The sequence below is a fragment of the Strix aluco genome, chromosome 3 (genome assembly GCF_031877795.1).
Source record: "Strix aluco isolate bStrAlu1 chromosome 3, bStrAlu1.hap1, whole genome shotgun sequence".
Taxonomy (NCBI): domain Eukaryota; kingdom Metazoa; phylum Chordata; class Aves; order Strigiformes; family Strigidae; genus Strix; species Strix aluco.
In genome coordinates this window covers 110,421,535-110,448,798 of record NC_133933.1, presented here as the reverse complement: position 1 = coordinate 110,448,798, position 27,264 = coordinate 110,421,535, and the positions used below count along the sequence as shown (strand labels likewise).

At 37.7% G+C, this 27,264-nt stretch overlaps 1 protein-coding gene across 9 annotated transcripts in view; it reads right to left on the bottom strand.

Moving 5' to 3' along the window:
• Nucleotides 1-27,264, bottom strand: part of ERICH1 (glutamate rich 1) — a 98,762-nt gene that overhangs the window by 14,414 nt on the left and 57,084 nt on the right. For 2 of the 9 annotated variants that reach the window (XM_074819947.1, XM_074819952.1), the window contains 3 exons: nt 19,041-19,418; nt 16,423-16,617; nt 10,524-11,317 (listed from right to left, as the gene is read on the bottom strand). In XM_074819947.1, the coding sequence (XP_074676048.1) occupies nt 11,244-11,317; nt 16,423-16,617; nt 19,041-19,418 (647 nt within the window). In that variant the 3' untranslated portion in view covers nt 10,524-11,243. Of the gene's footprint in view, nt 1-6,041; nt 6,231-10,523; nt 11,318-14,189; nt 14,304-15,642; nt 15,711-16,422; nt 16,618-19,040; nt 19,419-27,264 lie in introns of those variants that run through there. The other 7 variants (XR_012622673.1, XM_074819948.1, XM_074819949.1 and 4 more) reach the window with 7 other exon arrangements.

The window sequence follows — 27,264 nt, the reverse complement described above, 5'->3', positions numbered from 1 at the left end:
TCATTCCTATGAACTTCTATACAAAAGTCTTTCTCTGCCAGAGATGTTTTGGTTTTTACGCTGGTCTACAGGTAGTGTCCAACTACACAGATTATGCAGAATCCTCCTTTGCTTGGTTCCCTACAGTCTGATGCACTCGCCTTCGTTAACTTAGTGTCATGTATTTCTGTGAGCATTAAAAATGCTGTGGAAGGCTAAGTGTAGAATTGTGGAAAAAAGATTGCCAGTCACTATAAAAATGCAAAGCACAACCAAGGGAAGGTACTTTAATTTCAGATAGACAGCTGTAAAATTGCTTAGCAAAGATAGTTGAAAATTTGTTTGTATTTCTTCCCAACTGCAATACAGAGGTGAATGGCTGTGTACTGATAAAGCCATCTGTCTTGTGGGTGCCTGGAGGAAGCCTCTGCACCAAAGCAATATTGCCAGTTAATATCCTGGTGCACAATACTCTGGAGCTGAGAGTTGGACTGCAGTCATTTCCGCCGCCTTAGGGCACACCATAGAACAGCATGCTCAGTTGTAATGACTCTTGCTCACAAGCACAGGCTGCCAGATTGGGAAAGGGAATGACTATCCCTGCAGGGCATAATGGCAATGCGAGCACAACTATTCCATGCACTGAGATAATATTCAGGCCCATGGACTCAGATTTGAATGCAGGGAAGAGAAAGAACAGCAACTGTGGGTAGAATGCTTTTATTGGGTAGGTTTTTCAGATGACTTGCTTATCCTGGATATTCACAAAGAATAACAACAACAATTTAGAGACTCAGGAAAAAAACCAAAACGGGTCCCAAAGACTGGCCTAGGTTGGATTTCTAACAGATAATTTTATGTTTTTTGTAGTATTATAGGGTTTTTATCAGATTTCTTTGGTTGGTTTCAAGCAAAACACCATGCAAGAGACTGCTGTACAAAGCATCTATGATTTTTGGATACCAGTAATTGCTATGATTTGGATCAGCCTTGGACAACTGGAGCTGCACGAAGGTTGACAGAGAGGACCCTTAGTTACTATTCAAAAGACTAATTATCCTCTTAGAGATACTTGCTCAATGTCGTCTCATCTTTGTGACTTTTACCTCCCAAGTTTCCCACCACTCTCATTTGAAAGTGCAAGTCTCAGGTTATCCATGAGAACATTGTTGAACACAGAGCAGAAAGGGTCTGCAAATCACCATCGCAAGCTACAAGGGAAAAGCTATGCTCACGTAGCCCCATCTCTCCTTCCCTCCTGTTCGTATCACCTCGGTGACTGTTGCCAGTTGCTTCCCAGGATCTGCCCATGTTCAGATGCTCATCCTATGATGCCTGCAAGATAGTTTGAGACCACTTTTCACGCTGTGAAACAGGGCAAGGCCTTGCAAATTGTGGAGAAAGTAGACGGGCACGGGACTTCTAGAAATACAACAGTCAGCTAAGTCTTTGTGTCTCAGGTACCCTGACAAGGACACCTGAAATGTTTTTGGCTTGATACTGAACTTTGATGCTTTTTGCTTATGCATAAGGGAATCAGCTTGAAAGAAAAGATGCTGCCAGGGCATTCTGACAGAAATGCTGCTTTTTTCCCCCTAGGCTTCCAGTGTAATGTAGAGTTAAGAAACCTTTTAGAATCCTGCATGGCACGTTCTGTGTTAGCACAGAGCCAGAACCTGGGAGCTGGAGGCTCTATGCTGTTTATATGTGATGGTTTTACACAGCACAGGTCAAATTTCCTCAAACAGAGCAGCAGAACTGCATTCACCAGCTTTATACACACTGAGAAAACAAATCAATATATGGTTCTGAGTATCTCTTATTTTTGGCTCTTTTTCTTTTGCAATTTCTGGTACAAAACACTTCAGTTTTCCCTTCTGCCTTTGAACCATAGGGTCCTGCAGCTCGTGCAGGAGTGATACTTCCAGTTGCAAGTTGTTTTAAAATCCTTTTCCTTTCATGTTTAGCTCCTGTACTAACTGGCCCTACTGTGACTTTGCTGGTTACTGTGCTGCTCTGCTGTTGTTACTCCTCTGTTTTTCCATTGTGTAGCTTTGGGGCCAGCCTGTGACACAGCCTTGACTAATGGGAACCATGAGGGTGCTGAATGACTGCAATGAAGTGGGAATCCCAATGGTGGTTCTGTCTCACAGGATCTACTTGAGAATCTGCTCCTGTTTCTCTCCAGACTGGGACAGCTCTGGGCAGAGAGTAACTGGGACTTCTCTCTGCCATTTCTAGCTCCAACAGAAAATGTTAAGGCTGCCTACGTTTTGATTCATGATACCAATTGCAACTTGGCACTCTACGAGCAGCAGAGGTTCGGAGACTTAAGCTGAAGTTCGACTAGTATCTCTGATGAATCCTTACACCGGTCTCCAACAATAGCTTAGGGTTCAGATAGTTAATGCTGATGCTGACAGTTAACATATCTGTGCTGTGGCCTGGAGATATGCTCAGAGAACTGCTTCTGTAAAAAACTGAAAATTTGCATATCCCACTATAAAACTGTGAATGCAACTTCCTAAGAAAACTTCGAAGTCTAAGACATGTTTTTTTCATCAGTAGTTAATGAACATATGGCAAGGATCTTTCTTCAATTACCAGCTGGAAGAAATGCAACACAACAGATAATGCACACACTCACGACACCTTCAAAACTGAAGTTATGGATCACATCTCACAGAAAAAGAAATAAATATGAATTTTCCTTTGATGTTTAAAAATAAGGAATCTTTCACAACCATCATTTTTAACTAATGCAAATCATTCCCCACAGAGCAACAAATTGAAAACATGTAAGAAAAATCTGAGAGGCTATTTACTTCGAATACTTTTCAAATATTCTACTTTCCCTCAAGCATACTCTAAACCACAATTCTATAGTTTTTTGTACAGTGTCTTTAGTTTGGACTCTTATCCTTACCTAAAAAAAATAAAGCTTGTTCTTGTAGAAAACCGAAGAAATACTTGTTGACAGTAGCAGATGACCTTTACACCTTGTGCTGTTTAGACTCCTGTGAAGCTACCTACTGCCACATGACTTTCTGATCAAAACAAAAAAAGCATATAGGACAATAAAGTACATGTTAAATACATTACAAATCTGCTAGATGATCTCAGTTTTCTGTTTTAAAAAAGAAGGTATAAATAGGGAATCATGACTGAATGATGTTACTTCTCTTTAGATCCCATAAAGATTAGTACTAGTACTCAACACCATTCAGAATTTTTATTAATGATTTGTAAGTAAACATAGAATCATTGCTGGTAGAATTTGCAGATGACACCAAGATTAGCAGATAGTTGATACTAATGAAAGCAGTACAGGCACACAAAACAATCCATCATTTACTAATCTAGACATAATTGAAGAAAGTTAACGTTAATGTGGCCAAACAGAAAGTCAGACATTTAAGAAAAAAAGTATGGAACCAGGGACTAAATCTTGGAAAGCAATAAATTTCAGGAGTATTTGTCTACTATGACAAATAATTCAAGAGCCTTCTAGTACCTAAGGGGGGGCCTAAAAGAAAACTGGAGAGGGACTTCTGACAAGGACACGTAGTGATAGAACAAGAAGTAATGGCTTTAAACTGGAAGAGGGTAGATTGAGATTAGCTGTAAAGTTCTTCACACTGAAGGTGGTGAAACACTGGAACAGGTTGCCCAGAGAGGTTGTGGCTGCCCCCTCCCTGGAAGTGTTCAAGGCCAGGTTGGACGGGGCTTTGAGCAACCTGATCTAGTGGAAGGTGTCCCTGCCCATGGCAGGGGGGTGGGAACTAGATGATCTTTAAGGGGACCACCCCAAACCATTCTATGATTCTACAGTTCTATGAACACTGACTCCCTATACAATGCTATGGCAAAAAGAGGACCCACAAACAATGGAGTAATGAGTACGAAAGCTGGCACTGCTGAGATTTTAAAGATGAAGTTCTATGTGCAGTTCCAGCACAGTTGTTCTCTAAATGGTAGGAAAAAAAAAGGAGAAAATGTACAAGAGAGATACAAAGCAATTTGAAGGCTGTAGAAAGTGCCCTAAATCAAATAATTTAAAGAGATCATGTTTAAGGTAGCAAAAAGGAGGTTGCATTGTAGCTTGATTACAGTGTTAAAAACTTTCACAGACAGAAAATAGTGGCTAGTGAGGGACTACTTAATTAGTGAAGAAAAGTATACCAAGAACTAATGGCTGAAAGTGAAATCTAGACAAATTCAAATGTTTCTAACTGTGAGAGTGATTGAGCACTGGAATAGATGACCAGAGAAGGGGCTAAGTCTTCATTTCTTGATGTCTTTAAATCAAGCTTGCTTGTCTCTGCAGAAAACTTGCTTTAGCAAAAACGACAATTTGTGCTTTTGTCAGACTCAAGTTACTGGTCTTCACCCTGAAGTAAAAGGAAAATTTATGACCAGGGATGTAGATGAGGTCAGAGAAGATAATCTCATGTCCTTTTTAGTCTTACTCTCTATGAATCTATCAATTTACTGAGTGACTACAGAGAAAAAACTTTCTGAGTGACTTTTGCCATCTGGATAACAATGTGAACTGTAGCAGGTTGTAAATCATCCAGTAATAAATATATGTCAGAAACTATCGAGATGAAGATATTCTTGCAATGCCTTCTAATTTAGAAATTTAGAGTTATTTAATATTTTACACATTAATTTTATACTGGGTAATTGAATTATTGTGAAAGGGTTAAGCAGACAGGCTACTGAAACACTGTGCCATGTACTTAGCTTAATGTGGTTGGAAAAATCAATGCACTTTGGTCTGTCAGTTAGCAATCACAGATTTAACTGAGTAACATGCCAAGTATTTTAAACTGTTTACCAATGTAAACAGAATCCAGCACTATAGTAATGGTAATAAGCTAAGATGCTTTCCCTGAATTCCAATCAGATTTAAACATGACCTTAATTTTAAAGCTCTAACATGCCAGACAGAGATCAAACAGCTATCAGTATGTCTACAGAGTTTGGTGATTACTCCTGTGATCCTGAAAAAAATATATTTGCTATTGATTCACTCTCTAGAACACAGGTAGTGGGCAAGCAGTTTGATATTCCTCACAATGGTTACTCCTTCTCTGTGCATTTATATTCACTTCCACTTCATCATTGTTACTGGGAGGAGGAATAAATCACACAGCAATCTCAATGAGCCTATCTGAGAAGTGGTGGAGGCCACTTTGTGCATGATCGCATGAAGGGAACAAGAAGAAGAGCAGGAGAAGCACCTCCTCAGCTTGTGTTGGGTGAGTTCCGAGCACAGATGTACAACAGCTCCTTACTCCTCTTCTCCCTTTTACTACTCCCAGGCAATGGCTTCCCAAGAGAAGATACGAAAGAAGCAAGGAGGCAGGGGTCATAGCCCTGTCCAAGTTTGAGGAGCTTGCCACTGCCAGAGCAGCACCAGGAGTAGGCAATGATTTCATCATGCAACACGTACATTCCTGTCCCTTTCTCAGATACAGTAAATGATGTTTTTTTTTTACAAGATCCAGATGCCTGCAATGCAGATGTTTCCATCTGACCTTCCTGTTTATGCTCCTGTAACAGTCAACGCAAAGACATTAAGTTCTCCTATTTCTACCATTGTCCTTATCCTAAAATAGATGTCTAGAAGCAATCAGTTATACTGGGCTGTACAAGTAGCTATTTGATCCCAGTAATTATAAAGTTTTTTTAGGATAGGCAGCTCAGAGGGAAACATCTACACTCTAGACATCTGGAGCTAGGAGAAATGAATCCCATCTTGCATACCTCCAACCTCTCCTTAGCAAGCTGCAGATGAATGCTGCCTCTAACGTGTCTACTAGGGAAAAACAGGTCCCTATTTTACTAGACTGATCATGTGTGTAATGTAGAATTATTATTCCATTTTCAACTATCAGCAGCCTTGCTTACGTGTTCTAGCACATTCTTGATTGTAGTTAAGTCTATTACATTCCCCTAGCACACGGGCACCTCAGTTGTAATAGAAATTTGCTGTGCTGGGTGCTGTGCAGCAGGCCAAACCCTGCATCAAATTGCTACTAGTTTAAGAAAGGAGAAAACAGATGAGAAAATAGGCAGATTGATGTGGGAGTACACAGATACAATAAGGCAACATTAGTCAGCACAGTAGGCAGTTGTCTTAGCACACTACTGACCTAGCTGTTGCCAAGCTTTTGGGCAGCCTCAGGTCAAAGGAGAGTTTTAAACAGGAAAGGAAGATGATAGAAACACTCCTCTGCAGAGAGCTGTGGAAGGCATTGTGAGAAAAAGCACAAATGTGTTAATCTGAAAATGTAGCACATGGGTGATGGAAGCTAGTACCAGAGGCTAAGAGGATGGAGGAATCATCTGTGGGATGGGGGACTGAGAAGAATGGCAAAGATCTTGAAAGTGAAGAAAAGCAGCCTCTAGTTGATGCAACCTATAACAGCCTAGAGTTGATGCAACAGAAAAGAAGGTATTGAACCACAGATTCATTCCTTCTCTATTTTTGTGTAGTCCTCTTCAATCTTAGATAATGCTTTTTTTTTTTGCATTATGTATCCTAAAACAGGATGTAGCATTGCAGTAATAATTATAAGAGAACTACAGCTTGCTTATACATTTTACAAATTATACAGTTCATTAAAATGACTACAGACTATTAATTCTACAAAGTTAAGCACTCAACTTGGAGAATGTCCTTATTAAAGCTATATATTTGACCTTGAGTGACTGTGGTGCGTAGACACTGTTTTTAAATAATATAGTTTTTTCCCAGTTCTTTAGATGTAGGAAACACACAGCATTTGTAAATTTCTGCTTTTTCTTTATACTCATGTAGTGCTTTTCCCCCATGGCTTAGTTCAGCATATATCTAGCAGTTTAAAAATACAAATTTTTTCATCTAAGAAAAACATATATTAAAAATTGTGAAATACTCAGACATTATAATTATCCTATTCAACAAAATTTACTTAGATGCAATGCAGAGGATAAAGTAGTTAACGATGCAGCTAAATTAGCTGCATAAACATGTGCAATGCAGCCCTCCTTAGGTGCGATCTAGGGCTGAAGCAATTAATCACAAAATCTACATAGCTATAACCTGAGGTTGGCCTAAATATTAAATATAATGCATTTTTCCAATCTTTCAGTTTGCTGTTTTTTTTTTCCCACTACCACTCTTTGTTATTATACTTAATGTGTACTGTGCAACCATAACACACACCGCTTTCCGCTCTACTTCTATGGACTGGTTTTATGATACACCAGATAATCCTGGGTGAAATATGTTTTCTTCGGTCAAAGACATCTTAACAATTTTCTGCCTTCATGCTGCCACTCACCAATTTTTTCCTTCCTTGTATTTTTTTTTTAAGCCCTTCGGCCTACTGAGTAATACCCCCCTGCACTGGTGCAGGGGAGAAAAGCCAGCTGTCATAGAAAACACATTAAAGAATTTATAACTCTACATGATTGTAAAGTACTATATAAAATATTGCACCACTTACGAAGCAGTAAAAATCTGTAACAATAGAAACTGATTCCCACATTACATATCCACAAAAGAGAAGAATTAAGGTCTCACAGGCAATTTTGAGAATAAAAGATGTACCTATATACAGAGATAATGGCTTTGAACTCATACCCTTGCATACAAGCATAGTGACCAGCTATTCACTACTACAGATGCCCAAAACTACTTCAGCCTCTGTGGTCTCGCTTGTACATGGAGCCTAAGGAAGGGACCACCACATACTCAGAGCCCAGTTTCTCTCCCTCTGTGCTGCTGTTCCTTCCCTACTGTGTAATGTTTAACTACGCAAACTGAAAAGTTAACTCTTGAAACCACATGCAGGCTACCTTCTAGTTGATCCTTAAATTATTCCTACTGTTAGAGTTCATGCAGGTTTTAAAAACAAAATTTTGAAGCTCTATATTCCCAGAAGTTTGAAATATGCTGATAATAGTGTGTACTGGTCAGTGTGAAGTTCTCTGATGCAAAGTCCACTAAAAAAACTTCCATGCCTCAGAAATACTACATGATACTGCTCATTCTTTCGATTGAATGATGTGGAAGAAACAAAAAGGCCATGTCCTTTGCTATTTATGAGTTTAGCGTGAAAACGTTTCATTGCTATGTTGAAGGAGACATGTACAGTGAAATGTAAAAAACACACTGTGTTCACTGATGGATATTAATTTAAATTTTTCAGTTTTCATATGTGATCCGTGTTGGTTATACTGCTGCTCAAATAAACCATAGAAGGTGTATGGAGATTCAGCACCATTTCTTCTAGAGAATAAGCACAGAAAGTGACCAGATACTGAAATGCTGGTCCATGAAATCTTTCTGACTGCAAACAGGATGTTAAACATGGAACCGAATAATCCTTCTCCCCTGCCATTTTTGGTACATTGCCTAATTGATATTATCGTAGGATGAGTAATGCCCATTTCTTTTGCTTTTAAACTAGATCTTTGTGCTGTATTCTTTCATGTATTGCTCTTAAGTGTCCTTACACGTTACAGTTCAGCACACCGTCGTTTGGCACATTTGTTTCAGAAATAAATACATTCTTATGTGATCTACAATGACAATCTACAATTTACCTGCTTGAATTTGGTCCAATTTTCTAAACTCTCCAACATCTCAGATTTTACTTTATCGTCTACTCTTTATAATCCCTGTTAGTGTAATAGTGGCAGGTCTGACAAGTGTAAGATTCAGCTTGTATTGCAGGTCATATACAAAGACATCAGATATCACTGACTCTAACTAGCTACATTCTTGAACTGTTCCAGGCTTGCTCTGTTAAGACCGGCTGATTTCTCCACAGAATATAAGGCTCTTACAGTAGTTAAAGTGAAAGGGAAAAAGTGAGACTGAAAGCAATCTTTTCCCCCATTACTACCCAATTCAAGCAAAGTACATTTTTACCTGAGAATTTTTACTCACATTCTGGGATTAGAGCAGTGATAGTACAAAATATTTCTGTTTGGCAAAGATACCCAAATCTACTCCTCTGTATGTGGCTATTTAAAATTCAGTGTAATTTTAAAAATCACTTTAATATTATGAGAAATGGCCAAGCACTGAAACAGAAATAATAAAGAAGACAAAACAATAAACAAAGCTGTGAGATGAGTGTGTGAGTGCCTGTGAGATGAGTGTGTGAACATGGGATAGTGTGTGTCAGGCTGGGCTAGCTGGTGAGTAGGAGACCAGCAGAGCAGGTAAGAGGGCCCAGGATCCAGGCAGGTGTATGAGAGAGGCTGGGGCCTTGTGCTGGTACTCGAGGGTTCTGTGAAGGGGGTATACCTGTGAATCTAGGAAGTGAAGGCATGTGTGTTTTTACTAGTGAAATTCAATTCCAATCAGTCAGAGGACATGACTGTACTTGTGTTTTATGTGGCAGGGTTACTCATGGGTGTTTTTAAAGGCAGTGACCTGTCTGTGGCAACCTGCGTAGTCAGCTTTGTGAGTGTGTCCCTGAGATATGTGCTTAGCCTCGCTATCGGCCGAATCTAAAACATGAAAACTGCAGTCGCCTCCACCTGCGTAGGATGGAGAGTCCTCCACGTCTCCAGATGCACCAGCCTGGGATCTAGATGACAAGGAGTAGAAATCTCCACGTCCTTGGGGTCCACTCAAGGCAGCAGCCTTATAACATCCACAGTTGATTCCAGTATCAGAAAAGGCAGGCACTACAGTTGTTTGTACAGTCCTAATCTGACCTGGTTTGTATTTGTGTTTCAAATTACTGTCCTTAACTATATGATCTCATTTATTTTTTCATATTCAGTGTATAGCACAGATGATGATGACCTAACGAGTTGCTGAATATCCTTTCTGTGTGGTTCCTAGGCCTCATTTACTACACAACATTCAAACCTTAATCGGAGGATGAAGTGATTAATTTCCTGTGTCAATAAAAGTGTCTAGGTGTTTCATGTTCAAGTGATATTTTCTTCATTCTCCAGGTATGGGACTGAGGCACAGAACATCTCAGTGAAAAGTCACAGGTACCGTTCAGTGCCTACGTGTCAGGAGCAAGTCAGGAGCATTAAAACAGCAAACACACTATTAGTTTACCCTCTGCAGTCTGGTTTAAATATCATTGCTGGCAGATACAGATCTAACTCAAATTCTCCAGAGCTGCACACAGCAGCCTTAGCGATAGGACCATTTTTACTGCACCTGCAATCCTTTGGCATGTTATGGAACCCCTTTTAACTTCTTCAATTAATGAGAAAGAGGATTTTTATTACACATTTTTGAGCATCACGAAAAACAATGCCTTGCAATAGGATATATCAGGCAATATAATAAACAAAGCAAAAAACCCATGCAGTGTTTATAGTCTCGTCAGTAATATATCTCCAAGCACATGTCGGAGGAGGTAAATATGTTGCCCCTGTCCTACTGATGAGGAAGCTAACACAGTAAGATGTGAGAAATGGTTTGCTCTGTATTGCTTATCAGGCGAACGACTCAGTTGACAGAAGAGCATCTCACTTATGAAGCCTTTTTTTCTGCAGAATTCCAAAGCATTTTACAGCCATTGATATTATTTATTGTATCATCTACACATGGATAAATTCAGTTTCAAAAAGACTACACAGTGATCGGTGAGAACCCACTCCCATAATTCTGCAGTCAGTGAAGACCATTGGATTGCAACAGGCTGGCTCGTGGAACAGTTCTGAAAATGCCAGCCAAGTTTCTGCAGAACTCCGAACAGTACCTACATGACCCACATGTAGAAATTTATCTATTTCCATAATATAGTAGTTTATTCAGCAAAAATACATTCCTCATACATACTGCTGCTTAGATTTAAATATAAAAATATATTTCTGTTTTTCAGGTAAACATATATATCAGATAAACAAGAAAAGTCAAGAAATAAAACTTTCAGAAAGGAACAATCAATTTATAAAAAAACCCGAAACAAACTATACTTCTTAAACAAAATACTTGATACAGACTTTTCATTCCAGATAACTCCCTTATCCTAAAGTGAACTGTACACACTAATGCAGCTGAAGACTTAGGCCACATAGCATATACATATACTTGACCAACCAAACACAAAAATCACATGGTAGATATACCCTGTTTATTGTCTTCCAGAGTTTGTAACAAAGAAAATTAATTCATTTACCTGAAGGTGTAGAATGTGTACTGAGACTGCTCTTCCTGAACAATTACTACTTGGTTAAGAGTTTGTATATTAAATTTTAACCCTGTGTATATGGACACAGGCAAGGCTTTATTTCCTGTTCTTCACAGGAAGGATATCTGTAATCCAGTAGTGAAACAGAGATGTGACTATCTTGGTATGATCTGAAACAAAGAAAACACATTCTTCCTGAAATACCTCTATGACATTTCTGAACATTAAAGAAAAAGACTTGTGCGAACATCTGTTCCATTCAGAATTACCATTTCAGTAAAACCAATGCAGGTATTGAAGCTTGAGGACTAACACAGATGAATTTCTAGATAAACAGGTACATTTTCTTTTAGGAGGTCAGTTATTTTTATGAGAAACAATTTTGGTTCTATATTTTGGAATGTCCTATTTGTTATGATTCAATAATTCAGAAAAAAAGATCGAAATGACATGATCATATGGATAAGGCTAAAAAATCTTCCCTACTTCTTTCTGTCTGGAGAGTAATTTCACACATTATTATTTAACTTACAGTAGCACCTAGAAGCCTCAGTTGAGAATGAGTCGTCTTGTACAGACAGCTGCATTAAAGTCTCAAAATGCCATTGCTTCTCCCTTAATTCAGAGATTATCTATGTGACTTTATTTTTAATGACAGGACTTTCTACAGCACTTATCGCTTAACATCACATTTAAGATGATTCTATAATGTTATGCTAATATAGCTTTCACATTTCATTTCCTTTTCTTTGAATGTTCATTCAAAAAAAACCCCCACCTTTAAATTTAATCATTTTAGGGCCTCTGCGTATCCAGCCTATGCATTATTGGCACACAGTAATTGTATTACTTCTGGTCTGCAAAACGTACCCCTCCCACCCCCCACAATGGAGACATATATAAAGGACAACTCTCAGAAAAAAACCCACAGTTAAAATAAGCTTCTAGCTCTTCTGTGAGTGATAATTTCCTAGGCAACAAGGGAAGAGTATATTTGAGACCTGATCCTAACCAACAAAGGGAAAATGTTAATAGATAATGGAATGAAGTTGATGAGTAGAAGTTGAATGAGTTCATAAATTAGGAGATAATGACTTTTTTTTTTTAATTAGGCAATCACCTATGCTTTAATAATTGATGTGAAGTGGGAATTAAGTAGCTCCCATTTAAAAAGCTACTGTTTCCAACCATCAAATGGAGCATTACTTCCAGTCACAGCTCTTCTCCTTTGCCCACTGCACTGTGCAGGACCATGAAAGTGTCTGGCTTCCTTTTGCAAATGGCCACTGACTTTCTGATAGGGATCAGACAAGCTTCCATCATGAGAAATGTGTGTCCCTTTGATTTCTAAACATTCTCTTCTCTGCTTTTATAGAAGACTTTAGGTAGAGGTAAGTACTTTTTGCTAAAGACCACCAAATAAATGGAAATAGCAGTAGGACATTTTGTTCTTTTGTACAGTCTGAGAACAATGACACTTTAAATAGCCATGTTCAAACAAAAACTCTTGACCAACCTCAACTTTGTATAATTGCTGAAGTACAAGGTCAAAGGTAACTTGATGGAGTAACTTGCAGCACAAAGCACAAGTTAAGTTGGTGGAGGATGACAACTGAACAGAACAACCAGTATCTCTTAACCACCGAGATTTTCTTGTTCAAGTATGTTTTCTCATTTATATGAAGGGTTAAAGGTAATACCTTAATGATGATAACTTTTCTGTTTCAATCTCCTCTGTAATTTCCTTTTCCGGCAAAACTTTTCAGACCCTTCCACCAACCTTGTTAGACCTTAATTTCATATGACTGCAAATATTTGAATCTAAGAGTTTAGGATAAAACAAAGTTTTTTCTTCATTGTTTCTTTTTTCTTTTGGGGGAACCATGATTCTCACTCCGAATAACATGTGTGTGTGAAGGAAATACCAAAACATGGTCTTGAACCAGTTTTCAATTCGTGGTCTGCAGACCTTGGGCAGTCCATAGCTTTACTCTAAAGGGTCTGTAAAAAGTTACCGAGAAAAGCAAATTTATCATCAGTAGGCATAAACTTGCCAAGTATTAAACCATAACACAAACACATATATATATGATGAAGTAAAAGATATGTAATAGTACATTTACTTTGTAAAGTTTACTAATGGAGAATGTGCACTTATATGAAAGAGACAGATTACTTCTCATTTTTTCCCTACTCTTTACTTCCTTGAATTAAAGATAAAACTGAACAAAACATAGCACACATTATCAATCCTTTGATGCTGGCATCTTCAGTAGAGTCATAACCATGGGAAAAAGGGTTTACATACTGCTTCTTGAACTACAGGGAATAAAATATGTTCATTTTGTAAAAATAATACACCTTGCTAGAATTAAGACAAAACTGTTTTCTTTTCATCATGTTAATAAGGAACTACCTTTTCTTCTAGTACATCATGCCTCAGTAAAAATAAACAAAAGAGAAAAAAGGCAAGATAATCAAACTTGTAAAAAAAAGATTACTATGATATACTGTACATTTTTAGCTTAATAAACAGCCTTAGCCTGTATTTCTATAACAAGAAGTTGAATTTGCTAAGACAACAAGTTTCATAATAACTCTTAACTTTTATCACTGTTCATTGGGAATGAAATCTAAAGTTTAAAAAAAATGGGCAAAATGATCTATTTTTGAGCTAAAATTGGGAAAAAAAAGTATAATTAAAAGCCTAATTAAAGATAAAATTTCAGAGCACTATATTCTTTCACTGAAATTCCTGAATTACAAATATAATGTATTATTAAACTCTGCTGAGGCAAATTAATATCTAGCAGGTGTTTAATTATCCTTTAATAATTTATAACAATGTATTTTCCTCTTTCTTATGTTGTTGTACCTCATGAATATCAAATCAGCTATTACGGTTACACCACCGTGAACTTGGAATGAGATTAGAATTGAGCCCAGAGTGACAACAGTTACTGGGGAAAAAAATCAACTGGAAGAGTAAACAATTTCAGGCTGTATCAGCAGAAACATAAATAAATTTTAAAAATCACTCACGAAACTGTCTTCTGCTTTTTCAAGTGACAAATACATCAGAAAATTAGGGTACTTGCATGGATTTGTTTCTAATTTGCTTCTGTTTTCTTTTCTCGCTTCAGTCTGACATTTCTGCTATATAAAAATAAACAGAGAGCTTGCCTCAAGGCTGCAAAACCCAACACAATTCCTACTGGATTGAGTATAATTTGGATAAGGCCTGAAAGGAATATCCTGAATGTGGTCACTTCAACAGTTCCATTTTGATTTAATCAACAGAAGCTGAATTAGGTCATTTAATAAAGGGCCAATACCATTACCACTATCCCTGCTGAGTCCTACTTAGTTTGCAAATGTGTATTACATCCAATGAGACTATCTGATTATAATTAAGATCACAGAATCTACGCTTGAAATTAATTATTGAATGCACAGAAGGATTTTGGCCCACGTACATGGGGATACTTTAGATCTGTCAGAACCTTAAGGGTTGTCATACTCCATATCTACATGTTAACAAATACATATGTACTTCTGTAAGAGTGTCCTTTTCAAAATGCATCAGCTATGAACTGTACAGCAGGAACTGGGTTGGAAGGGACCTTAAAGATCACCTAGTTCCAACCCCCCTGCCATGGGCAGGGACACCTTCCACTAGACCAGGTTGCCCAAAGCCCCGTCCAGCCTGGCCTTGAACACTGCCAGGGAGGGGGCAGCCACAGCTTCTCTGGGAAACCTGTGCCAGTGTCTCACCACCCTCACAGTAAAGAATTTCTTCCTTACAGCTAATCAATCTAATCTAATCTAATCTAATCTAATCTAATCTAATCTAATCTAATCTAATCTAATCTGCCCTACCCTCTTTCAGTGTAAAGCCATTACCCTGATAAAGTGTTACTCTCTGACAAAGAGTCCCTCCCCATCTTTCCTGTAGCCCTCTTTAAGTACTGGAAGGTCACTATAAGGTCTCCTCAGAGCCTTCTCTTCCCCAGGCTGAACAAGCCCAACTCTCTCAGCTTGTGCTCATAAGGAAGGTGCTCCAGCCACCTGACTATCTTCGTGGCCTTCCTCTGGATCCACTTAAATTCTCTCTTTTATGTGTTTTTACAATGCACAGCATGCAGTAGGCTCCAGTCTTGACCGGGATCTTTAACCACTACCATGCTGTAAATCATTTAGTGATGTCACAAGCAGTAGTCTCTTCTTTGAATGTTACTGCTAAGCCTCTGATGGCTATGATCTTATTTACTCTGTTACCACACTACTACCAGCTCAGTCATTACTCTTCAAAAGACTTAGTCCTTCAAAATACTAAAATGGTTGAGAATCTCTCATGTCATAACAAGTACTCTCAACTCTGATTCAATTCTTTGGGAGGCAAGAAAATTCAGCACATCCTGATGCGCAACAAAAGTACTAATGACAAGTAACAATGTGTTTAAATGAAGACTACTTGGAAAATGAATTATTATACCTTCTATGGACTATATGCTGATCCCACATTCAGTTGAGGAACTATTAACTGTCCAAGAAGAAATTCTACTGAAATTATAGGGGTAATAGAGAACAAAAGGAGCATGAATGAAATCCGACTTGTGCCTCAGGGATGAAAAGATTTAGTAACAAAATAATTTTTCTTTTTATGAATGACTTCATAATATCATTTATTGTAAAGAGTGACTTTATGTTTTTACATAATCAACAGTATTTTTTAGAAACTTAAACCAGACAACTGTATTTAAACAAAACCGAAGCTGTAAATCAAACTTTGGCATGCAAGATTTATGTGTTAAAGAAGCCACATAGGTGACCAAGAAGAAATGAAATAATGGGCTTTATTGATTCATATGCAAGTAAAATTAATCCTTAACTGGATGAGTGAAATCTCCCAAATAAACAAGTTAATTTCTGTGATTTCAAAAGTCTACAAAGAAAATGAATTAAAAATATGCTTTAAATATGATTAAATCTTAAAATAGTTAAGGTTTTAAAAATATTGGTTTAAGAACCTGAATCATCTTGTACTCTATGGTTGCTGCAAAGTGAAAAGTTTCTGTATTGATTGCAACCAAACAAGAAACAGGGGAAATCACTATATTTTTGGTGGGAATTATGCTTTCAAATCTTGTATAAGCATATATTTACCACTACATAATTATTTACAGCTTCCTAATAAAAAAACCTGTGACAAATCTGAATTTTAATCCACACAAAAAAGAACATGAGTGAATGAACATGAGTGAATGGTACCTACCAGGAGGCATCATGGATTGTTCTTGGAATTGTTTCAAAGCATCCTTCAATCTCTCAATATCCTGTAGCAATACAAGGGATTTCAACTGATGTAGAAGAGTCACATCTGAGGAAGAGATGGTGCGAGATTCAAGATTTTGTAAAAGCTCTTGGGCAGTTGCTGAACTTACTGCAGAATCCATGCATTCTGATTTATCTGGGAAAACAAATGGAAAAACACATTCAAAATATTCAGTGAGCACAGAAAAGTTTCCTAATTAAACTTCCTTTTCAAAGACAGCATCTTCCTTTTTAGTACAACTTACAATCAAATATCAGGTACTAAAGAGCAGCTTGCTCCTCCCTTTTTTCGTTAAATATTAAAACAATGGTAAGAGGGGAAAGTATCAAATTCAAAAGGTAAAAAGGACAATAGGATTCATAGTGACAGGAATGCAAGTGGAATCTAAATTTTCAAGATTAGCACAGGAAGAAGGTGTGATGAAGAAACTGTACTGTGCCCAAAGCACTGTGTTTTTGCTTCTTACACACTATATATTATAAAAATGCACACACATGAAGACAGGGAACAACTCTGTGGAACTACTGCAAAGCACTTCTGGAGGCATCCATTTATCTTGTTATTGTACCTTTATGTTTTTATTTAAAAAGCAGGTATTAGGGCATGCATGACAGCAGAGGAGGACATACATTGTTTCTATGGTACTAAAGCATAAGTTCACTCTTCCATTCCAGTAACAATGTATAGTCCATCCCTTTAAACAGACTCCCTTTAATCCTTCTGTTTTTTACCAGCAAGCCAACTGAGAAGAACAGATTTATCCCGATTCAGCTTTCTGACATAAAGTACAAGAAGTATAATCCAATGTGACCACTTGAAAATGCTGCTGAAAGCAAGGGCTTCCAATTTTATCTAAAAAAATAGGAGTGTTAAAGTCACTCAACTAGAAAAGGCAAACAGCATAATGTCAGATCTATATATAACTGGGATTTGCCTAACAAGAAAGTTAGTCATCCTCTGATTTATGGATGTGACATCTTATCTGCAGATGAACTTTCTTTTACCTGAGAATTTCTCTCTGTGGATTCCAAGGTCCTCACTGGCTCAACCCTTGGATCTGCAGGTTTGACATCAGGGCCAGTCAGTCAACCACTGCTAAAACCTGAACTTGACTCCCAGGAAGCTGGAAATCCACACTTTTTCTTAAAATTCAACATGCAACACAGCTGTGGACAATTGACCAGGTTTCTGTTCTGGGTCATGTATTAACAGCAGAACTGTTAACCGAGTTTGCAATCTTGCTCAGTTACTCTGGAGTTCCACTACAGCAAACACATGTAGTTCAGCTTACATTTACTTAGCCATACACTGAAGTAGTAAAATTCTTATTCTTGGTGATGGAAATACATTAGCCAGAAAGTAGGATGGATTTCCAATGCTAGGCTTAGTATGAAGACCTGACACAGCAGAAAAATTTTAACAGTAAGCAAAGAAAATTCTATGTATAAATCTTGAGAAAAAAATTAACATGAAATCCCTGATGTCATCTTAACAGGGTTTTTAAAGTAATTCTGTAGCCTAAAGATGAATTTTATGGGACTAGGAGCTGACAGCTCTGACTTAAGATGGACTCATGCAAGTAGGTAAGATGTTTAATATTCTTTATTCACCTCAACCAACAGTCAAGGCCACGCGCTTTGAAAAATTTTTCACTGCATTTTTCCAGTTTTACAAAACAGTTATCATTTCAAAGCTATGTTCTGAACTGAGGAATGAAGAATACACCAGTTTGCCCTTAAGAAAACATATTTAATTCTAGATGATACCAACATAATCTGGTGTATGTTATCTCATTATCTCTGAAAGACATTTATGACATAAGCACCATACAAGCAGCTTTTTAGGAAGGCAACAGAAGAAACATATAGTAGGAATTTCTCTGATTTTAGTGGCCAGATGAACATTCAATAGGCCATTAGGGACAACATCCACGCAATGCTGTTTAAAGTGCTATGGAACGTTCATTGAGCATCAGTTCACATTCATCTTGTTCACAAGTGCTTTATGCCAACACACTTTCCCAGTGCCAACAGTGTGTTCCCCTTTCCTCTTGGATGCTGTCTGTCTAGATTTCCACATATATTACAAATAAATCTCCTCCTGGGAAGGAGAACTTTCTGAAAAGTAAGTTGGTTCAGAGATAGTAAGCATGAAAGTAGTTAGGATAGCTATTATTGCCCTCATTTGAAGCTCTCTGAAAGCAAGTAATGCTCCTGGATGTTTGTTTGCAGAGGAAAGAAGAATTTGGTCCATTTTAACCACTATATTTATCCCAAGTGCATTAGAATGTTTTTAAAAAGAGCAAGGAATATTATGTATATTTTCAAAGACAGAGAAACAAAGAGATTAGGACCACAGTTTTTATATTGATGTGGATTCTTACATATTCATGTACACACCAGAAAATGGGACAAATAATAAGTACTCGCATGTCTTACTGAGTTCAAAAGAGACACTTCTCTAGTAGATCTGGCCCATCCTACAGCAATAATAAGGCACATTTATTTGTCCCTACATGGTAATACTCATGAAAATAAAGGAGAAAGAATGGTACATACTATCAGCAAAATAAATTTGTTGTGTTGCCTGCAGGAAGTCCAGAATGCTACCTGCCTTTTCATCTATATCTTTTAAGCCTTCTGCTTCTTCTCTGTTGTTTTTGTCAGGCTGATATGTAAAATCCACACCGGTAGTTTTTGTTACCAATCCAGCTGCTCTCATTTTTTCTTTCTGTCGCTTCTTTTTCATTTTCCTCTTTTTGTTTTTGCTTATTTTGGGACTGCCTATCTGCTGCAGCTGTAAATTATCTTGAACAAGAGTCTCTTGCATTCCAGATTCTGTTTGTTCTCCATGTAAATTATTAGAGTTTTGCAAACTGCTCTTTTGTTTCTTCCTTCGAATGCGCTTTCTCTTGGTTTGTCCTTGATATTCCTTCTCTGCAGATTCAAAAGAGACATGATAGTTGTAAATAAGAAGATCTGTAATAAGCATTTTGGAACTGCATACAATGAAATATTACTCCCTTCAAATTCTGGGATGTCTGAGTGGCTCCAGCCTTACTTTTATGCTTAGAACGCCTTTCAGTACTACAATGTCAAAGCCAACTCTTCTGAATGCATTGACTAAGAAGACAAGTTCTTTTCCCTTTTGCTTTTAATAGACGGTACTCTCCTTTGTGCTACATACTTTATATGACATCTACTTTCTTAAGGCATGTAATATGGTTCTATACAGAGAGTGAGGTCAAAAGAATCGCCAAGGCAAAAACCAGTATGGACAGGCTGGTAGAGAGAGAGATCCCCCAAGAGCCCCACACCACAGCTGGGTTGACTTGACCAAGAACACAAGAATGCATGTAATTCACAATAAAAGATGACAGTGCCTATATCAATGATATCCCTCCACAATAGTGCTGTGCCTTAAAAACACCAGGCATCTGTTTCTGATTCTTCTACTTTCTCCTCCTTAAAGATCCTCCTCCTTTGGGATATCTTACTGCTAGCTCAGCTTTGGACATCAACTTTATAGGGAAAGCATGCAAGGCATCAGTGACCTTGGCAAGTAATCTCTGATCTCTTTAACAGGCAGTCCTGGTTCTCTCATTCCCTTGCTACAGTTTAATTTCCTTACTAATTCTTCAAAAGGCTCAAACGTCAAGGGAAAGAAGTCCCTCTTGCTCTCCAAGACAGCTTTCATGCTTCTTTACTCAGATTTTATCCCTATACACAGAGTTCTAAAGTCATCTCTGACCCTGAACTGACTGCCTCTCCCACACACTCACTTCTGACACTCCTGACACTAGCAAGGGAAGACTGCCAGAATCCATCTTCTCTTTGACTGCACTGCTGCCAAAGAACATATTCATGCCTATAATTCCTGTCTAATTAATTGAAATTCCCTCTTTCACATTCCAATAAAATCCTCACACATTTAAACATCACAGAGTGCAGAATGCCAGTGTTCTTCTAACGTCTTGCTCTAGAAAGTTAAGCCATTTATCCTTCCCTCAACCTCTACCTGCATGTTTCTAAATTCCTCACAGTGCACTGAGCCCAGTGCTCTTTATCTGGTTTTACACCATTCTGTTATTTACCTGCTTTTACACCATTCTATTAGAGTCAAAGAATCTTTGCTTGGCACATATTTGTGTAATGCAGGAGAGACACCTGAAGCCCAATGCTTGTTTCCGAATGATCTGCATAGTCTCCTGAACTGGCACTGACATTCTCAGCTTGTTTGGCTTTCTCACCACTCCTTTCCCTACTGTCCTCTCCCAGTCTTTGCCTCTATGTTCCCCATGGTTGGAGGCCCTCTATTTCATTTCAGTTTCTTTTTCTGTCTTGAACTCTGTCAGCTCTGAGCCACTTTCTCTCTTTAAATATCACTACTTTTAGTTCTTTAGCTGACAGATGACTCACTGCAAAGCAATTTTCCATACTTTCCATGAAGAAGGCTGCATAAAAATAAATTTGCTGTATTGTAATTGAACACCACAGCATGTTAAAGACACACCAAACGTCACCTCGTATCCACAGTGTGGAATGTTTCGCACGCATGGTATTTGAGCTAAATATCTTTATACATGATTTGGACATATGGGGTGTGGGAAAAATAACGTCTGTGTCGTTCTGTAGGAATAAAATATCAAACTGAAGGCAGATATGAATGGTGAAAGATGCTATAAACAAAACATCAATGTTTCATCTTAAGATCTAATTTGGATTTTCATGGGAGTATTTGTGTTATAATAGGTGAATTTCACTGTAAACACAGATACATTGTTCCATAAAATTTGTCAGCCCCTGTTAACCTGAACCACACTGTTTGCTAATAAAGCTACTCTAATCTTATGCTCTCAGCAAAGTGGCCCAACGTGCTCTTTAAGCATCCAAGAATCACTAAATCTCAGCAAAACTACAGCATGTTGTGCAGCCAAGCACCCTCAATTGGTTTGAAGTCACCTGAAAAAAATGGTGCAGAAGGCAGAACAGGGCTTAAGATAATTGATATTTTGAGTCAAATCCAAAAGTTTGCTTATCCTTCATAGCTCAGGACAGCAGAAGGTCTGAAGAGACCAGGGTAAAGTTGTGAAAAGACAGAATGAATGTAGTCATCTCACGTGTATGTTATTAAGATAAATACCTGATTGAAAGGAAATCAGAACTGTGCTGAGTTTCCTCCAACACAGAAAACAAATCAAGCACAAAACTTTACCCAGTTCTCTTGAGGAGTAATACTGGCAGTCCTCTGCGGTTTTTGTCATTCTTTGTCCCATATTTTAATATCTCTTTAGTATATACTGCTTCATGTGTGGGAGCTACTAGTGATTCAACATCAGGAACAGATGAAATTAAATGTTGACAAATGCAAAGCAATGCACAGAAAAGGGATTAATTTGAACAACTCACTGCCAGGGTTAGAGTGAACTGTTATCAGCTCAGAAAAAACAAAACAAAACCTAGACCTGTGCATCAGTATGGAAAACTCAATGAAAACATTTGCTCAGTGGGTATCAGTGATCAAAACAGCAAACAGCTTGTTTGCATACACAAGACAGAGGATGGAAAACAACAGGAAAAATATTCCTAAGGTATTATACAAATTTTGTGCCCTTCAAGCCTTTAACACTGTTTCTTAGCATAATCCCAGCACAGTAAGACTTTGGCAGACAAGTGGAGGTCTCTTACAGAAGTTACAAGAGAAAGAAACCCCCAAAAGATTTGTATGATTTGACTTGAATGAAAGAGTAATAAAATGGGCAAGAACAAGGTGACATCTAATTAATCTGAGCAGTTTCACAAGCAAATAGAAGAAAATAAATACTTTATAAATGATAGCTTATCGAATTCACATAAGCACAGGAGCCAAGAGCTTAATGGGATTCAAGAACTGGTTGCTTATATAGTCAGCAAGGCCACCTGCTTATAACAGCTATGCTAAAATATAAATAAGAGTTGTACAAGAAATAGAAACCTGCCACAACCATAATGTTTAGGTCACATCCCACACCATAATCTCAACAAATGAAATGTTCAGTGGGATTCACCTTCCACAGCTTTAGCTGTCTGTAAAGAAAATAGTGCATGCTTAGACCTATGTTCCCTCTGAAAAACCAAGAGAATCTAGCATCTTCAGAAAGCAATTTACCTCATCCTAAACCAGCTGGTATGGAAATGCACCCTGAAGGTGTTCTCTCTCTCTCTCCCCTTCCATTAACTACAAAGGAAATGTAGACAATGAATTTGGACTAGATGTTTGCAACAACTGAGAAGAATTAGTCTCTTTTACAAAAATTAACAGCATGGAGGAAGGTGCTTCTTAACATGAGTCTGCTCATCAGACTGATCTTTACTAATCAACAAAATTCACTGTTTTATGAAAAAAACCACTTTTGACTGATTCTCTATATTTCAAAGCAGTAGGCAGGCCTGACAAAATTGCAATAGATATGAACTTGGTTCCAGTATTTTTTCCCACTGACTGAAGAGGTTTGTTATGTAAAAGCAGCATAATTATAACAAATGCAGGGAATATATGCTACACAAGCAATCTTAGTAGGGTATTGAATACATACTTAAGCAATGTTGATAAAAACATCAGCTTTTGGATCACATTAACTATAGTCACAACTGCAGCTACAGCTTGTTCTAATTCCACAAGAGCTGCTGACTCTTCTTCTGTTCCACAATGGCCTGTCACCTCTCTCCCTCCTAAAACCCATCTCTGCTCCACAAGTGGCTTAATTTACCACATAATCCAATTATCCAGAACCAATTGTCTTTAACTTGTTTAGTCTGGACTTGGTGCCCTCTCAGATTGAGTAAAGTGGCTTCCAGACAGAATGCCCATATACATTTTCCAGCCACGGTACATAGTTTCATAAGCATTTCTTTCGGCCTTAATAAGAACATCCTCCTCAGGAACTGTTCACAGTTAAAAATAACTGTGGGTTTTGGTTTTTTTTTCCTGGATTATTTTTAGTCTAGATTACTTTGCTGATGCAGTTTACCATGCAGCTGCACAGTCACACTAGCCTGACTGACAGAATGCTATGGAAGAGGGAATGAGTAGCCCAAAAAGGAAAGTCAGCACCAAAAGAAAAACTCATCTTCTAACAGCCTATCTCATCTGGTCTGAAACACTAAGAAGTTTTCTTTACGCAAACTGCAGGTCTCCTTAACAAAACGGAGGCAGAAATACATCAAAAACCAGACAAAATTAAATAGAGGACTCAGTTTATAGATACTGCTTATTGAATTTTGATAATGAAAAGTCAGCATCCAGTTTATATCTTCAAGGAAAAATAGAAAATAATAAAAATAATGATTTACATCAAGACTCTGAATAAGCTGACTTTTATTTATTAACTTCTATTATATTAGCAAGTTATTTTGTATTCATCATCACAGCAGCTGGAGACACAAATAGATTAAATACAAAGCTTAATATAAGCTAACAGCAGTTCCTTCCATCCAGACTAACCACCAGCATGAACACATTGCTGGCAACTCTGTGATTGAAAAGATGAGCTTCCTCAAGTTTATCTGCATTATTTCAGTTCATTCAGACAATGGCAGATGGAAACATTCAGGGGAAGTGTCATAGAAGACAATGAAAAATGGAAGGCTATTTACTTATGTATCTGCAAGTCTGAGGTATACAAGTTCCACAGCATGTCAAACTCAAGTTTGGTTTTGAGTATCTGAGAATAAGCTGATGATACTAAGGATTTTTAAAAATCAGGTCCCCAAATATTATTAGAACAAACCTTTAGGACAGCACATTTAGTTAAAAAAAAAAGGGGGGGGATAAAGTGGGCTGAGGAAAAGATAGTCAAAGAATATCCTCTGAGCTTTAGAAGTCTCCTCTATAATGTACTCATCATGGCTGAAGTATGGCAGCTGGCTCTTCTGCTCAAGGACCAAGTCCCACAGTAGGCTTTCTGGATGTTGTTCATGGTAATTTTGTTCTTTTGTTCAAAAGAAACAGTACATGTGCCTCTCCTGACTTTTCATCCAGTTTAAACTCTTTTATTCTCCCATATACACTGGACGGATTTTCCATGGTGTACCAAGCAGTCAATGCAGAGGAATTAAATTTTGGTTTAGGATCTTGCAAGGGAAAAAAAATGTTATTTTAGTGCCAATTAAGACATCAGCAGCTACAATCTGGCCAACAGTGAAAAGCTGTGGCTAACGAATGCAATAAAATATAATGGTTCATTAGAATAAAAGCAATACTGAAAAGATCTCACAGGAGCACAAGATGATGTTAATATTTGTATATTCTTTTTTTAGGAAATTGTTTCAAACCATCATTTGAAATTAGAAGAAAAAAACACTTCAAAGGTTTTATAAACTAAACACTTTTGATGTTGGAGAAAATTGCAAAAGACCAGAAGCTGTTTAGGATAGGGACTGTCTTTTGTTTGTTCATTTTGTTTGTATACTTACAAATGAAGAATTCATATAAAACTGGCAAAGTTGCATATACAAAGCTGCCTACCACAACAGAGCACTACCTCTTGGATTTAAAGCAAATCCAATTAACAGTAATGAGAAAAATAACTAAAGGCAGATATCACAGTGTGCAACAGTCTTCAATCCTACATGTTTATCTGACTCCATATACAGATGAATTTCTCTTACTCATAAGCTATGTCAAACTCCTGCCATAAGAGGAACTGTACTTGGTCACAACATCCACCTAGGACTATAACCTGTATCAAATAGCAGCCATACACCGCATTCAAGATAAGGTGAACTTTGGATTTATACAGTGGTATAATGATGTTCCTCCTTTTGTACTTTTTAGCCTAATAATTGCCATCATTTTATTTGCTTTTTGACTGCTGCTGAGTGCTGAAATATTATTTTCACAGAGTTATTTATCATACTGAAAAATCTTACTCCTGCTTGGTAACAGCCAGCTCTGAGTCCACCAATTTTCACTGGTTATTATTTTCATCACTTGACAACTATCTAAAATGTGTTTCATCTGCCATTTTTGACAAATCACTCAATCTGAGATTATGTTGCACCCAACTCCTGCCTTTAGTGCAGTCAGTATCTGCATAGCCATCAGGAAACCTTCTGACTTCACTGTTCACTCTTTTTACTTGACCATCTATCAAACATAAATCTCCAGTTGTGGCCTCCCATGTTTTGAGAACTGCTGCATTTTCTCCATCTACTTACCTATTCCGGGACTTTGCCTTTCATGCTATGTCTGTGTGCCCCCTTTGGTGAGGGGCTTTATCAAAAACTTTGTGGAAATTCAAGGAAACCACATCAGCTGTAGCACCCTTATCCACATATTTCCCGTCTCTTCAAAGAATTCCAAGTAGATTTCCTCTTTGCAAACCTCATGCTGATCTTTCCCATGCAGATCACAGGTTTTCAAGCATCCACAAATCTTATTTTGCATTATAATTTCTGCTGAACCACCTAAGGCAAACACCAGGTTTACAGGCTTGCAGTTCCCTGGATAATTTAAGAACTGTTTTAAAAAACTGGCATCACACTATCCAGCCTCAAAGTCTCTGATAACAAGGAAAATTGAAAAGCAAGTGGTTATGCATCACTGTTGATAATGTGGGCAATTTTTTTCCTTGAATTCTTTCAGAAATTTTAGGTGAATAAAATCTGGTACTGGTGATTTTATTTTATCATTAATTTTGTTGCATGACCGTTAAGTCACTTCAATTTCACATATCCTTTGAGAAAGCCCAATACAGCATGGGATTCTCCATAGTTTTTTCCGCAGATGCAAAGAATTTATTTAACTTCTCTGAAACAGGCATCTCTAAGTATTCCATCTACACCATGATAATTGGCTCAAAAGACTGGCAGGCACATTGCTCCTGATGCATCAGAAGTAAGACCTATTACCAGTTTTAATTCTTTGTACCATTTGCTCAAATATTCCTTAGCCTGTCTTACCATGTTTTTACATTTAAATATTTTTAAAACATCATTTGGGTGTGAATTCAGCTTTTTAAAGGACACCTACTTCTTTCCAACAACTTCCTTTACTCTGTCGTCTAGCTCTGCAGTCTTCCTTTCGCTGTTTCTCAAGCCTTTCATGACAGGTGGTGGGTGCTGGCCTTTAGTATCGCATATGGTGTCCTTAAGTAGCTTCCACACCACCTTGTACAACTTCCTTCTCTTTGATGATCCTCTTTTTTTTAGTAAGTATCTTTATTTTTGTGTAGTGTCCCTTCTTGAAGTGGATCACAACTGCTGTGCTGTGGGGTTTTTTTTGTTGTTGTGGTTTCAGTAGGATGTTGAACCTGGTTGCTGTTGCAATGTGCCTCTTGTGAACGAAACTCCACCCAGGACAAATCACAGTCCCACCAACAGATGTCTTGGTTATTGACTGTATCTAAAAACTGAGACTTTTCACAACATCCGATGCAACAGTAGCATCATCTGAACAGGGAGAAACTGAAGATCCCATTACTACTCTCTCTACTGCTTCTCAGATCTTTCAGCATACAGCAATGAGTATTCACAATCCCAGCTGGGTATGTGATGAAACAGACTCTAAGCTTGCTTTGCTTTTTGATATGTACACTCAGTCCACACACACGTTGATCTGAGGCATCCAGGAGATATTTGGAACTATTTGAATGAATAATTTTGACAATAATGTTTTGGGCCTCCTGTCATTTTATGCAAAAACCTATGTCTGATGAAGCCCCCAAGTTTTCTTAAATAACTTTACTGATACAAATTTTGTACCATTCAATGACCTAATTTTTAAACAAAAGCAAATATTTTG